The 13,532-nt window shown below is 39.2% G+C and overlaps 1 protein-coding gene across 1 annotated transcript in view; it reads right to left on the reverse strand.

Moving 5' to 3' along the window:
• The window catches only part of abcc1 (ATP binding cassette subfamily C member 1 (ABCC1 blood group)), a 111,517-nt gene that overhangs the window by 3,587 nt on the left and 94,398 nt on the right, over nt 1-13,532 (reverse strand). Inside the window, exons 29-30 of the mRNA XM_016666015.1 lie at nt 9,348-9,514; nt 2,966-3,160 (exon numbers count right to left, since the gene is read on the reverse strand). Coding sequence (XP_016521501.1) covers nt 2,966-3,160; nt 9,348-9,514 — 362 coding nt within the window. The remainder of the gene's footprint in view (nt 1-2,965; nt 3,161-9,347; nt 9,515-13,532) is intronic.

The raw sequence follows: 13,532 nt of genomic DNA on the forward strand, positions 1-13,532 counted from the left end.
TCCCAGGCCTCTGGTAGAGGACCCGAGCTCAGAGGATGAAAGAGACCACCCACGGAGGGTGAGAGGGGAATTTTTTTTAATATATACATATATATATATGTTTGTGTTATGGTGTGGGAATGATGATTGTTGATTACAGGAGGAACAGGATTAGATCAAACCCTATTTCCATCATGGGAGAAGTGGAGTTATGGTTTAGGAATATAAATACCTCTGTGTTTGCTTTGACAACAGACTGCACTGGAGACACAACAGTGAAGCATCTATAAGAAGGAGCAGAGCAGACTGTACTTCTTGAGGAAGCTAATATCCTTCAAGGTTTGCAGGAAGATGTTAAAGATCTTCTATACGTCTGTTGTTGAGAGCATCATCTCTGCTGCCATCATCTGTTGGGGCAGCAGCATCAGAACCAGGAATCTAAAATGGCTCAACAACCTGATAAAGAAGGATGGTTCTGAGGACGTCTGTCGAACCTCTGCAGATGACGATGCAAAGGAGGATTCTTCATAGGATTGATAAAATTATGGACAACAATGACCATCCTTTTCACAAGACTGTGTTGGGAAGGCAGAGTATCTTCAGTCAGAAGCTTCATCAGATTCAGTGCAGTAGAGACCACTACAGTAAATCTTTCCTGCCAAAAGCCATCACCATCTTCAATAACTCTTTTATGAATCGGGGGCTGCGGTGGTGCAAGGTTTAAGCACAACCCACTTAAGGAGGCCTTAGTCTTCAATGAAGCCGTCTCAGGTTCAATTCCCGGCCTGGGGACCTTTGCCGCATGTCTTTCCTCTCTCATTACCTACTTTCCTGTCAAAGCACCTTCAAATAAAGGCCACAAGAGCCAAAAAAACAACAACAAAAACTCTTTAAATAATCTTAATTAATGAGTTACAACAACATTTAATTTCCCTTTGGAATTAATAAAGTATTTTTGAATTCGAAATTCTAGTAACTTGGCATGCTCATGCTAATATTAGCCTTGTACCTAAAATAAACATTTTAGCTAAGTTTTGGTTTATTACCCATGTTTGTCATATTCAATGGATTGAGTCAATGTCAATCATCATCCTGGTGATACAACAAGTGCTACCTTAGCATTTTGTCTAATTTTAGTTTATAAAGTCAGTAGGGTTGCCACCTGTCCCTTAAAATACGGAACCGTCCCGTATTTGGCTGTTAAATATCGCGTCCTGTATTGAACTAATACGGGACACGATTTGTTCCGTATTTCTATAAATGTCTGATAGACATGCTTATCACACACATTGTTACTAAGTGTAACAATAATGACCAAAATAAAACAGGAAATATTAAGGTCAGCTAAATTCTCGTTGCGGGAGCTAAAGGACCCCCTGAATGCTACAGACCGACGCTGTTGTCACGGTTGCCTAGAGACGGACACTATGCAGCCACTGTGAGCTGCTATCAGCCGCGTCTTTTTAAAACATCCTCGATCCGATTCTCCACCGTCCTTAGTAGTAAAACCTCTTGTAAAGATACAGACGTGAGAAGGAAGACAAAAAATCCCAGGCTGAATAATGTTAGTGAGGATGAACACAGGCAATTTAAAAAAGAAAGTGTCCATCGTGCGGTGTGATACCAGGCAGAATAGATCAGGAGAGGAACACAGCAGACCCTGATATGGTAACATTTTGCTATGATTAAGTTTCTTATTGTGCTTTTAGTAGACTGTATTGGTTTGATTATTTGCTTATTTAATGTATAATAATATCAGCCAAAATAATACAGATCATTTAAAGAACAAATCATACATTAACAGTAAATGCATAAATACTTCCTACTTTAAAAGGTTTGCAAGGGCTTTCTGTTTTATTTTGAAATGTTAATATATTTTATGAATTCATTGTTCAGTGATCATTTATGCACCACAGACCTGCAGCCCAGGGGCAGTTCTAGACGGGGGCCAACGGCAAACCAAAGAAGTTATACTAAATAAATGTCTTGTGTTAATACTCAGTGGTGGATTTTTTTTAACTGTCACAATTTTACTTTAACGATGAATTAAAAATTATAGTGCTGCACTTTTAGCTGCTGTATGGAGATAGGATCACACTTTCCATCTGCCAGGGATCTGGAACCTGTATTTCTGGAGACGCAAGTGGCTCTTTGGCTCACTTAATATATCAAATGATGAAATATTGCTCTGTTTTGATTTTTTTGTCTTCATTCTTTTTCAAGTGTTGCCATGGAAAAACAGACTATCCTGGCCCCTGTGGTAAATTTGGTCTAGAATCAGCCTCCAAACCTAACTCCTTATTTATATAAATATTTTGGTAATACTCTGTAAAATATCAGAATGTTCACATAACTTTTATACGTTTAGTTGTTTGAGGACACATTTTGAATATTAAATCAGGTGTTATGATCAGTTACTCAGTGGTTTACCAAATACTTTTTACACTTGCTTAATTAAACGTATTTAAAGTATACTACTCTGATTAGAGTACAGTTTTGGGGTACTCTAACCAACCTCAATGCATGAATGATTGCTCTATGATCACTTTTTAAAGACAAAAAACACTGCCATAAAATATTATCTAACACTGCAGCAGCCATCCCATCCCATGAGAGTCGGGTGACGCGCCGTGGTGGGGGTCCCTTATTTTGATTTCTGAAAGGTGGCAACCCTAAAAGTCATGTTATTATGCAGAATGGAGTAAGTCATTGTTAATCGACATTATAATGATACTCCCCATGCTATAGATTAGATTTTACATTTTAGTTAACCTTAGCATTGTTGAGGGTCTACTTCTTAAAATAGATTTGGGTCATCGAATTTGTGACTTAAGTAAAATATGCCGTTTTATACTGTACTGTCAATTCAGCATACAGAAAACAACCCACAGGATTTATTTTTAGGTTTGGTACAGTTTCTTATAACACAAAAATGTACACATCAAGCTGAAGCCTTTTAAAATAGTGCAAGTGGTATGCATCAAACCTTGTATAGTCCATGATGGTGTTAAGGCGATGTGCTATTGTCAGAACAGTGCAGTCGTCAAACTGTGAGCGGATAGTAGATTGGATCAAGTTGTCTGTCTCCATGTCTACAGCAGCGGTGGCCTCATCCAACACCAGGACTTTAGTCTTCCTAAGCAGAGCTCTGGCAAGGCACAGCAGCTGCCTCTGGCCCACGCTAAGGGGATACACACATGAAAACAGGCACAGAATTCAGCTGGTTGAGCTCACCGTCAATTAGAATGGGGTCCCAGTTACAGTGACATGTAAACATCCACACACCCTTACCTGTTCTCACATTTCATCAAATTAAAACAAGTGTCTATTTATTTCAATAGTTTTATGTGACAGAGAAAGTAGAACATAACTGAGAAGTGGAACATTTTTTACCTATTTTTGACCACCCTTTCAGTTGGACTTCTTTCAAAATAAATGCCACTTGTGGCAAAAAAAAAGTGAAGTTCATGCTGTTAGGACAGGAGACAAGATGTTTCCATCCCTGAAATTATGATGCATAGAATCAGATATCTAAGTCTAAACTATGTTACAGAGTAAACACAACATGCTTTATTTGTGGCATTGTTCATTAAAATGGCACATTTCTCATGTATTAAAATTAAATACGATCGGTTCACTTAATGATATTAGCGATTAGATAATGCATTCAGCAAGAACTTTTACTTTTAATACTTAAGTATTTTTAAAAGCCAGTACTTTTTTACTTTTACTTAAGTAAAATGTTAATGTGGTACTTTTATTTTTACTTGAGTACATTGTTGTCTGTGTATTTGTACTTTTACTTAAGTACATTTTTTGAGTACTTTCTCCACCACTGCGTCACAGCGCCATGAAACCAGGTGGCTGAGGCTCCTGGCAAGTCCAATAGAGGTGTTGTTTATCGAGGAATGTCCTTGGGAGCACTCAGCTCCACAGCTCCAAGGATACAGGAGGGGGTGAGGTGGGAAGGAGCGTTATGTTTACATATCTTCAAGGAGATTGGAAATATGCAGCCCTTCCAAGGCCACACGGGGAAAGCCAGTTCAGATACAGAATGTCTTAGGTCGGGAAGATTATAAATTTCAATCTTCCCTAAAGTCTCTCCGATACATCTCAGTTCCCAATTATCCAAATTAGTTTGGTCATTCCACTGAGCCGAAACTAGCAACTTCTACAAGGTCGATTCCATCCCGTTAATGAGTTTTAGAGTCCTCGTCTCTGTCCACACCAACAATCTGAGTGTTTGGTAGTTCAGCCAAGTCCGTCACAAATTTGTCGATAAGCCAGGGATCCACAAGCACCAAACAGCAGAGATCCTGTCATCACAAATAAATCCAGGGTGAATCCCGCCAGGTGTGTCCCCGCAGGACAAGAGGCTCTCCTGTGGCCAGACTTCTCATCGAAAATTTGATCAATTGCATTGAGAGATCAGTTGACCAGATCCATAATTTGTAGATTTGAATGATGTGCAAAGAAAGGCTCCAAAAATATAGAAAAAGACAGGACAAAAAACAGAGCAAGCAGGGCAGACAAGGGCAGAGAGGGAGCAGAGGAAAAAAGTGTCCGCCTTCATCAAGAGCAAGAGATTTAGACTTCATGTCACACTGAAAGTGTGATATGAACAGATAACTAACAGTGGGAACCGACAGATTGACTTGCTGAGATCAAGGTGCGTTTAACGGGGAAGACATGATCCACCCACCTGCTAAGCCTACAACTGCCGAGCAATTGCCTGTTAGCGGAGCTATGCTGCTCCTAAAACTCTTGAGCAGATTTCAGAGAAGCCTCATTTTTGATGAACTGAGTGGATAGATGAAGCTACACTATATTGGCAGAAGTATTTGCTCACCCATCCAAATTATCGGAATCACTTCCATGGCCACAGGTGACAAACATTTGTGAAAGAATGGGTCGCTCTGAGGAGCTCAGTGAATTCCAGCGTGGAATTGTGATAGGATGCCACCTGTGCAACAAATCCAGTCGTGACATTTCCTCGCTCTTAAATGCTCCAGAGTCAACTGTCAGGTGCATTATAAGAAAATGAAAGTGTTTGGGAACGACAGCAACTCAGCCATGAAGTGGCCATGTAAACTGACGAAGCGGGGTCAGCGGATGCCGAAGCACATATTGCGAAGAGGGAAGAGGAACTTTCTGCAGTCAATAATTACAGACTTCTAAACTTCACATGGCCTTCAGATTAGCTCAAGGACAGTATGCAGAGAGTTTCACAGAATGGTTTTCCATGATTGAGCAGCTGCATCCAAGTCATACATCACCAAGTGCAATGCAAAGCATCGGATGCAGTGATGTAAAACACACCGCTACCAGACTCTAGATCAGTGGAGGCACATTCTCTGTGACAAACTGCGCTTCTCCTTCTGGCAATCTGATCCAATTTCGGTTTGACAGTTGCCAGGAGAACAGTACTTGTCTGACTGCATTGTGCCAAGTGGTAGCACAATTGTGGCACACTGGTTTGGTGGAGGGGGGATTATGGTGTGGGGTTGTTTTTCAGAAGCTGGACTTGGCCCCTTAGTTCCACTGAAAGGAACTCTGAATATTTCAGCATACCAAGACATTCTGGACAAATCCATGCTCCCAACTTTGTGGGAACAGTTTGGAGCTGGCCCTTTTCTCTTCCAACATGATTGTCCATCTGCGCACAAGGCAAGGTCCATAAAGACATGGATGGCAGAGTCTGGGGTGGATGAACTTGACTGACCTGCCCAGAGTCCTCACCTCAACCCAAAAGAACACCTTTGGGATAAATTAGAGGGGAGAATGAGAGCTAGGCCTTCTTGTCTAACATCAGTATGTGACCTCACAAATGCGCTTCTGGAGGAATGGTCAAAAATCCCCATAAACACTCCTAAACCTTGTGGACAGCCTTCCCAGGAGAGATGAAGCTGTTCTCGCAGCAAAAGGTGGACCAACGTCATTGAACCCTATTGATTAGGAATGGGATATCATTTAAGCTCATATGTGAGTCAAGGCAGGTGAGAGAATACTTTTGGTAATATAGTGTATGAGGACTATTTTCTCACCTAAAAACATCTTAAAACAACTTTTTTTTGACATATTAATAGTGTACTCACTATTGTTGGTGGTCTAGTGTGCAACACTAGTGTGGTCTAGTGTGCAACACTAGACCACCTAACCCGAGACCAAATCAAGACCAAGACCAGAGTGCATAGAGACCGAGACGAGACCTTGACTTTTAAGGTCCGAGACCAAGTCAAGACCAAGTCGAGACCAAGACCTGTGCTACATGACAAAATAAAATGTGGAACATGATCAAAATTGCTTCTCAAATTGATCTGAACAATCCACATTCTCATAAAATCACCCAGATATTAAATACTTAGAGCTGAAATAAATTCTATCAATTCAAACACTTTTTTCCCCCACAGTCTGCAGAAGTCTCATATTGCCCCTAACAACTGCACCACTAAACAATCATGTCAATGCACTAATGGTAAACAACGCTCAACTGTGAACATTTTCCAAGGAGCAACAAGCAAGAAATAACCAAGCAAAGCAAAAGGAGCACACCATGACTGTCTCACTCTGTCTTCCGCTGCATGAAACCAGGTAGAACAGATGACAGGTGACGAAAATAATCAAAGAGCAAGGAGCATGCACTCTGTGTTATATTATTTTCTTGTATTTTATGTATTCGATAAATACATAAACATATATTTTTAATAAAGTAGAATAATAATAGCACTGCAGTGTGCACAGAGCATCACTGTAAGTGAGTTTGTTCTAAGTTGAAGGACTGTTAGGCGCTGTTCAGGTTTGTCACCGCTCTCAACCTGGAGTGTCGGCCAGAACACCACTCATGCCAGGATTCAGCTCAGGACCAGATGTTTGGATGAGGTGCACCAGATGTTTAATGAAGACACGAGGCAGGATCCTTTAACTGTTCTGTATTCCAAACTGTACCACAGATATTAATCCAATGAACATGGATGGGCATAAATGTGTGTCTAAATGAAGGTGTGTGTGGTTTCCTAGAATAAACAAAATACAGAAAATAAGTTCAAGGTGTCCTATCATTACATATTACACCATGCCATTATACCTTAGATAAACTAAGAAGGAAACCTCTAAATCAATATTACTAAGCAAACTAAGGCAAGTTAACTCCACAGTTAACTAATAACCATGCCTCTGCTCCACTGAGAATAGATATGTATGTTCAACACAACTCTCTACAACACACACGTACCAGATAGCTCGGACTTAGCAACAGGTGAAATAATAGCAAACAAATAAACTTCAAATCACTCATTTAGCTGCAGTAAACACTCGAATATTGCAACTTACATCTCAATGACGCACACTCTTACGGAGAACACATATCTTGTGGTCTTTCCCACGTATTAGCACAGCGGCTCGGTTACCCAAACTCCCCCACCAGACACCAGCAACGTTGGCTACGGCAAGGTGTTGACGTCATCACTGCCCTAACTACAGTATGCCTTAAGGGACAAAAGTAACGCTGAACAGAAAACACATAATACAAAGAGTAATAGTCAACACCAAACTTAAACTATATATAAGGGTATTTTGAACAATCACAAAAACAAAGTGAGTGAGATTCCAGTCCTATCCTTCATAGTAAAGAGCCGTTCAGAAGAATTGACTAGTTTGTGAATGTCACATCACTATATTGCAGACTTTATTCACAGAGTTTAGAGAAGAAGACATGAAGTCCTGCTTTCAAAATAAAAATATAATCAAAAGTATTATAAGTTTTGAGAACAAAACACATGAAATCCTACTTTCAGACTGTATGTGTGCTCTTGGATTATGGCAGAACAATTCCCCTGTGTATGTAGGGGAATTTATCCCCCAAGACAGTGGAGTGCCTGACAGCAGTAACAAAAAGTCACGTTATTGCTTGGATTTGAACAGGTATGTTTTGCATCCAATGGAAACAAGGATGTTGACAAACTGGACAATGTGCTGGCAAGTTACTGATATTTTTACAGTTGTGATCTTGACTGGTCTTGAAATAAAATCCTGAGTCCTCAATGTCCGAGACTGAGACCAAATGCAGCTGAGTCCGAGACAAGGCTAAGACCATCAAAAAGTGGTATCAAGACTGGTCTCAAGTACTGCAACACTAAGTGTACTCACTTCCATTTAATGCTTACACTTCTTGTTTTTACTGCGGGTCTGGTCCAATATGATTTGTTATTTGTTCGACTCCCCCTATTGGTCTGAAGCACTTCCGTTTTGTGGAGCGAGTTTGCAGTTGTTTTTACTATTTGCAACATTTCTACCCCTTGCTCCATTTTTTCGTAATTGAAGTGTTTTATTTGTTATTGTAGAATTTATGTGAGTGGAGCATTTTGTTTGTGATTGCAGAAATATGTTTGAGGTTGCAGCATTTTTTTTTTGCATTTGCACGTTTTGAAGTGTGCATCATACACCTTTTTGCAGTTCATTTACACCTGTCAGCCACTGTAGAATCCTGGTACTTAAACGTAATCTGCCATGTCAGCTCGGTTGTCACTCGATTGTTATGGTGATCTGTACTACCCATGAACCCTTTTGCAGCAACCGCAGGATCTCCGGCACTGCCACCTATTGCCGTCGTAAACACTCTCAGACCTTTTATGCACATGTCCACTAGGCGATGCACTTGGCAAATCTTCCAAATGGTCTACAGTTCAGTAATTCAACATAAGTCCAGAAGTAAGTTTTTAAAGTTAGGTCAAAAACCAACCTTTCACAAAGGAATTATATTCAATTCCTGTTTCGTGACAAATGATTGGTGAGTACTACCTTCAGGCTTTTGAACTTATCATCTATGGTTATCAAGGGTTAATGGATGCAGGCTCGTGTACAATAGGACCAGGTCGGCTGGGCCAGGCCCTGCAGTGCAAAAAGAGCTTATCAATTCTGAGGTGGATTATACTCTGCAAAAGTACTGGAGGGGTAAATTGTTATTTACATCTTAACCTTTCAAAATAGGAAGTTATTTTGAGGGGGCTTACCACTTCAGTCAATTAAACTTCTCAGTGAAGGAGTTAGACGGGAGGGGTTTAGCAACTCACACAACAAACCAGAGAAACAATGGAATGAATTAAATCTGAGCATATTAATGTGTTAGGGCAACATAGTCAAACAGGTAAATAAAAAAAGCATTCCCCACTTGGAGAAATGTGTTGTCATGGATGTTATAATTATGCACTATTTTATGCATAGATATATTTTATATACTTATAAAATATACTGAAGTATTACAGTACATCACATTGTAATGCCATATAGTCAAGACCTTTCAGATGGGAGCTACTCCACCCAGGAGGTCAAACATCAAATAATTAGAAAAAAAGACAAGAAGGGTTTCATACCTAAGGTTTTCTCCTCCTTCACTACACTCATGGCTGAGTTTGTTGGTTAGGCTAGAGACAAAGTTCTTGAGATGGGAAAACTCCAAAGCCCTCCATATTTCCTCATCAGAATAGGAGTCAAAGGGGTCCAGGTTCATTCTCAAAGATCCGGAAAACAGCACTGGGTCCTGAAAGGTGAGCAGATGGTAATATCAGGATACTAAAGGTGTATTTTTAGAATTAGAATTAGAATTTGAGTTTGTATGCGGTTTTAGGAAATTTGTCCAATCTAGGTCTGGCCAATATTACCAAAACCCATATCATAATATAATGGATTAATAAGCAAAAAAGAGTTATGGTCTATATCAATAATTGTTAGTTTTTTATTTTAAAAATCTGAAATACTGAAAAGAGAGTGATGTGACCTTTACATTTGTTGTTCATAGTTTCCTCTTGAGCTTTTGTATTAGTTTCTTCACTTCACACCTTTGTTTTTCTTTTAATTAAGCAGTTATGAGGCACTGTGGAAAAATCTGAAACTGCTCAAGTTACTCTACAGTGTTTCTCAATTATTTTCTGTCATGCCCGCCGTAGGAATCATAAAAAAAAATTCACAACCCCCCCAGTGTCCTTCCCTCTCCCAAATTGAAATACTACTGCAAATCTGATATTTAATAATTTATCTGTGCAAACCAATGGCATTATATGACCTGATTACCGAAACAGTTGTTTCATTGTTCTCAGTTTCAAAACAATTTCCCTGTTCAGTTTATTAAGCCAATCAGTAACATTTAATCAAGACTACTCAATTTGGAAGAGAGAAAGTGCAAATGAGTCACTGGATGTGTGGTTTTAGAAACTTTTTTTAAAACTGTAAACATTGATTACTTCTCAGCTTTTTCAAACTTATTGTTTTTCACAAGGTATTGAGTTTTCTTTTGTGCAAAATTTGCAGCAATATTGTTTATATTTCAGCTTGTCAGCAGAACACCATAACACTTTGCATTAGCTGTTAAAAGGTAGGCTTTGTCTATTTCCTGGCCTTTTTCTGGGAGCTAGTTATTTAGTTACTTGCTTATGATGGAGTAGGGCCAGACTAAGCGTTTTTTTGGTTTGTGTTTTAAATATGAGTAAAGTTGTACAAGAATAAAGTCGTAATGTTATAGTAACTCTTCACTACACTGTGCTAAAATTAGGAATATTGAGAGTATTGCAAAGTTATAGTTGGTATTAGTTTTACAAATTAAAAAAATACTTTTTTCACATGTCAGAATCAAATGATCAGCTGCAGGACTTTGATAATAACAGTATTATCAAAGTCCTGCAAAGAAATCAAAGTCTTTAAATCAAAGTCCTTAAAGAACTTAAAAAACACAACATTTGATTTGAATTTTCCTAGGAACCATTCATACATTTGTTATAGTCTTAGTAACAATAAAGATATAATTCACACACTTGTTCAGTCCTTCAGGAATGGCTCCAAGCAACAACAACATGGTGGGTTATTGGAGTTTAAGAGCCAAAATTGACTCGATTTTTCCCAAAATATCATTCCAATAAGTCTTGATCTTATTCCAGGACCAGAAAATGTGGGGATGATTTGCCACTGTGTCCCCGCAGTCCCTCCAACATTAAGATGCTTTGGGGTTTTTATAAAACTGCTGCTTTGGTGTTAAAAAAACCCAAAACATAACACATTTTTCCAGCTGAACCCTTGCCAACAGTTTGAGGAGGAGGTTGAAGCAGTGGATTCACACATATTGTCCCATTGGATCTTGTGTATCCAACATTTTTTCCCATCTTTTCCTAACATAATCTGTTGATGTTGCTTTGGTTCTCAACAATCCCTAATAGAGGTTGGAGTTCGGTGGCTATGCCAGGCTTGGAGTAAGTTTGAGAGGCTCTGAATTATCTCGTTGACTCTGAGATAAACTCTTTCAGTATGTTCAAAAAAGGACATTGTCTGAATTGCAAATATCTAAAGAAGTCCCTTTTTTAGGTTTTGTTGGCTCTAGTGGCCTTTATTTGAAAGTAGTCTGACAGGAAAGAGGGTAATGAGAGAGGGGGAAGACATGCGACAAATGTTGTTAGGCCGGGAAACGAACCTGCGACTACCACCATGAGGACTAAGACCTCCATATGTGGGTTGTGTTTTGCCCCTGTGCCACCACAGCACCCAGAAGTCCCTCTTTCTAAATCATAATTTTGATTTAGTGTTTGGAAGCTTGTTAATGTATTTTTATCTAGTATCCTAGATAAATATATGGTTATTCCTTTCTTTGACCAGTTTTTAAAACTGGAGTCTTATTGGTTGGAGGTAAAATCAGACTCTAAGGAGGCCCATTTGTGAACTCGTAGGTCAATAGAGTAAATGAAACCAGTAGATCTAATTTTATTTGGCATGCTGCTGCAAGATTCTGATCCCAATCAGAGCTTCTACTGGAATATTTCCACACTTGCTATCCAATTCTTTCCATCTATCCTTGCAAGTACAATCACACCACTGTGCTACTGTTTTAAGTTGAGCTGTGAGATTTGAGAGTGACAAACCCCGTTTTTCTAATGTAATCATAACAGTACTGTATTTAATTCTGGGTTTCTGTCCTGTCCAAATAAAACGGTATATCAGTTTGTCCCACTCACAAAACTGAGAATAAGGGATTCTGATAGGCAAAGAAATAAATAGGTATAATAACCTAGGTAAAACTGACATCTTAATGACCTCAATTCTTGAATTAAAGTCAAATATGCACGCTGCCTCACTGTGTGAGGTCTTGTTTATTCTCCTATTTACAGTTTCAAAGTTTTTATTGCACAAGTCCAGGGTTTCCCACAGAAAACTTGCTAAGCCCGGTGGTTGGGGCCACCATGTTTTTTTTATTAAAATATGTCAAGTTGACAGGAAATGTAAAATTATTACTAATTATATGGTGCGGGAAAACGCCAGTGAAATTCTATCTAAACCCAGAGCTAGTCTTAAAAACAACAAATCAAAAAATCCAATTAAAATGAATATCCATAATTTGCACTTCTGTTTAATCCAAATCAAGTCAGCAGCTCCATCAGGACCCCCAGGGCTTCAGGGGCCCCATAAATGCTAATATTTTAACACAGATCACATATATATAAATGTAACATTTGTTTATTGAGATGATCAATGCTGCCAAGTTTGATTTAATGGTTTCAGCAAACATAAATTAAAAGATTTTAAATTGTTTATATAATGTGCAGTTGCGCCACTGGCCTCATACAGCCTTGGACCGGCCCTGCATGGTGAGTTAAACCCGCTGCACTGCAGAGAGATGCGCAACAAACGGGAGATGTAATTCAATGCTGCTAATGTGATTTTAGTAGCACTAACATTTCATGTCTGTTGAGTTTTTAATAAGAGTCACAGAAACTGTGATTTTCAGATCTCCGCTTGTGCACATTAACTCTGTTTGACTAAGTGGACAAAGCATCTGATATGGTTTGATGCATTGTGTCACCGGAAAAATACTACTACTAGTAATAAAATGATATAAAACCAGTGTGAAGCATGACAACGAGAAGAGCGCGAAAGCTCCTCACCGGGCGCTGGTTCATTAACCGCTAACTTTTCGGTCAACCGGAACCACATGCATAAACTTTGCAGGGAAGACAGAACCACATGCTGGGCAGAGTGTTGAGATGTAAACGCCACATATAATTATTTGTTCACAAAAATAAATCATTTTCACCGCTCACTCAACGCACCTCTGAATTCGTTACAAGTTATTCCTGCGGTTCACATTGAGCTGCGCAACCAGAGCTAACGCGGCGGGTTTTAAACTCTTACCTTCATTTCTCCAAAGAGACATAATTCCTGACATTAAGTCGATGTAAATATCCATTGAGGTCAGTCTGTATGGACAGTTACATTGATTTGATCCAGTTCGAGTGAAAAGAGGCGTGCGTGATCCCGCTGAGGTAAAGTGAGGTAAAGCAGCGGCAGCGCGAGGCAAATCGCAGAGGCGCCAGCTGTGTTATTGTCCTCGCGCTGCCGGCTCTAAATGCATAAGCTATAAATCTATCTATTAACTTATCCTATCCTTTAGGAATAAACCTGCTCTGCTAGTGAAATGCTCAGAGCAACAGAGACGCTTGGAATCCGGCTTTAAAAAAAACAAACCATATACATATATACATATATATATATATATATATATATATATATACATACACACA

Source organism: Poecilia formosa, unplaced genomic scaffold, assembly GCF_000485575.1.
Source record: "Poecilia formosa unplaced genomic scaffold, Poecilia_formosa-5.1.2 Scaffold647, whole genome shotgun sequence".
NCBI lineage: Eukaryota > Metazoa > Chordata > Actinopteri > Cyprinodontiformes > Poeciliidae > Poecilia > Poecilia formosa.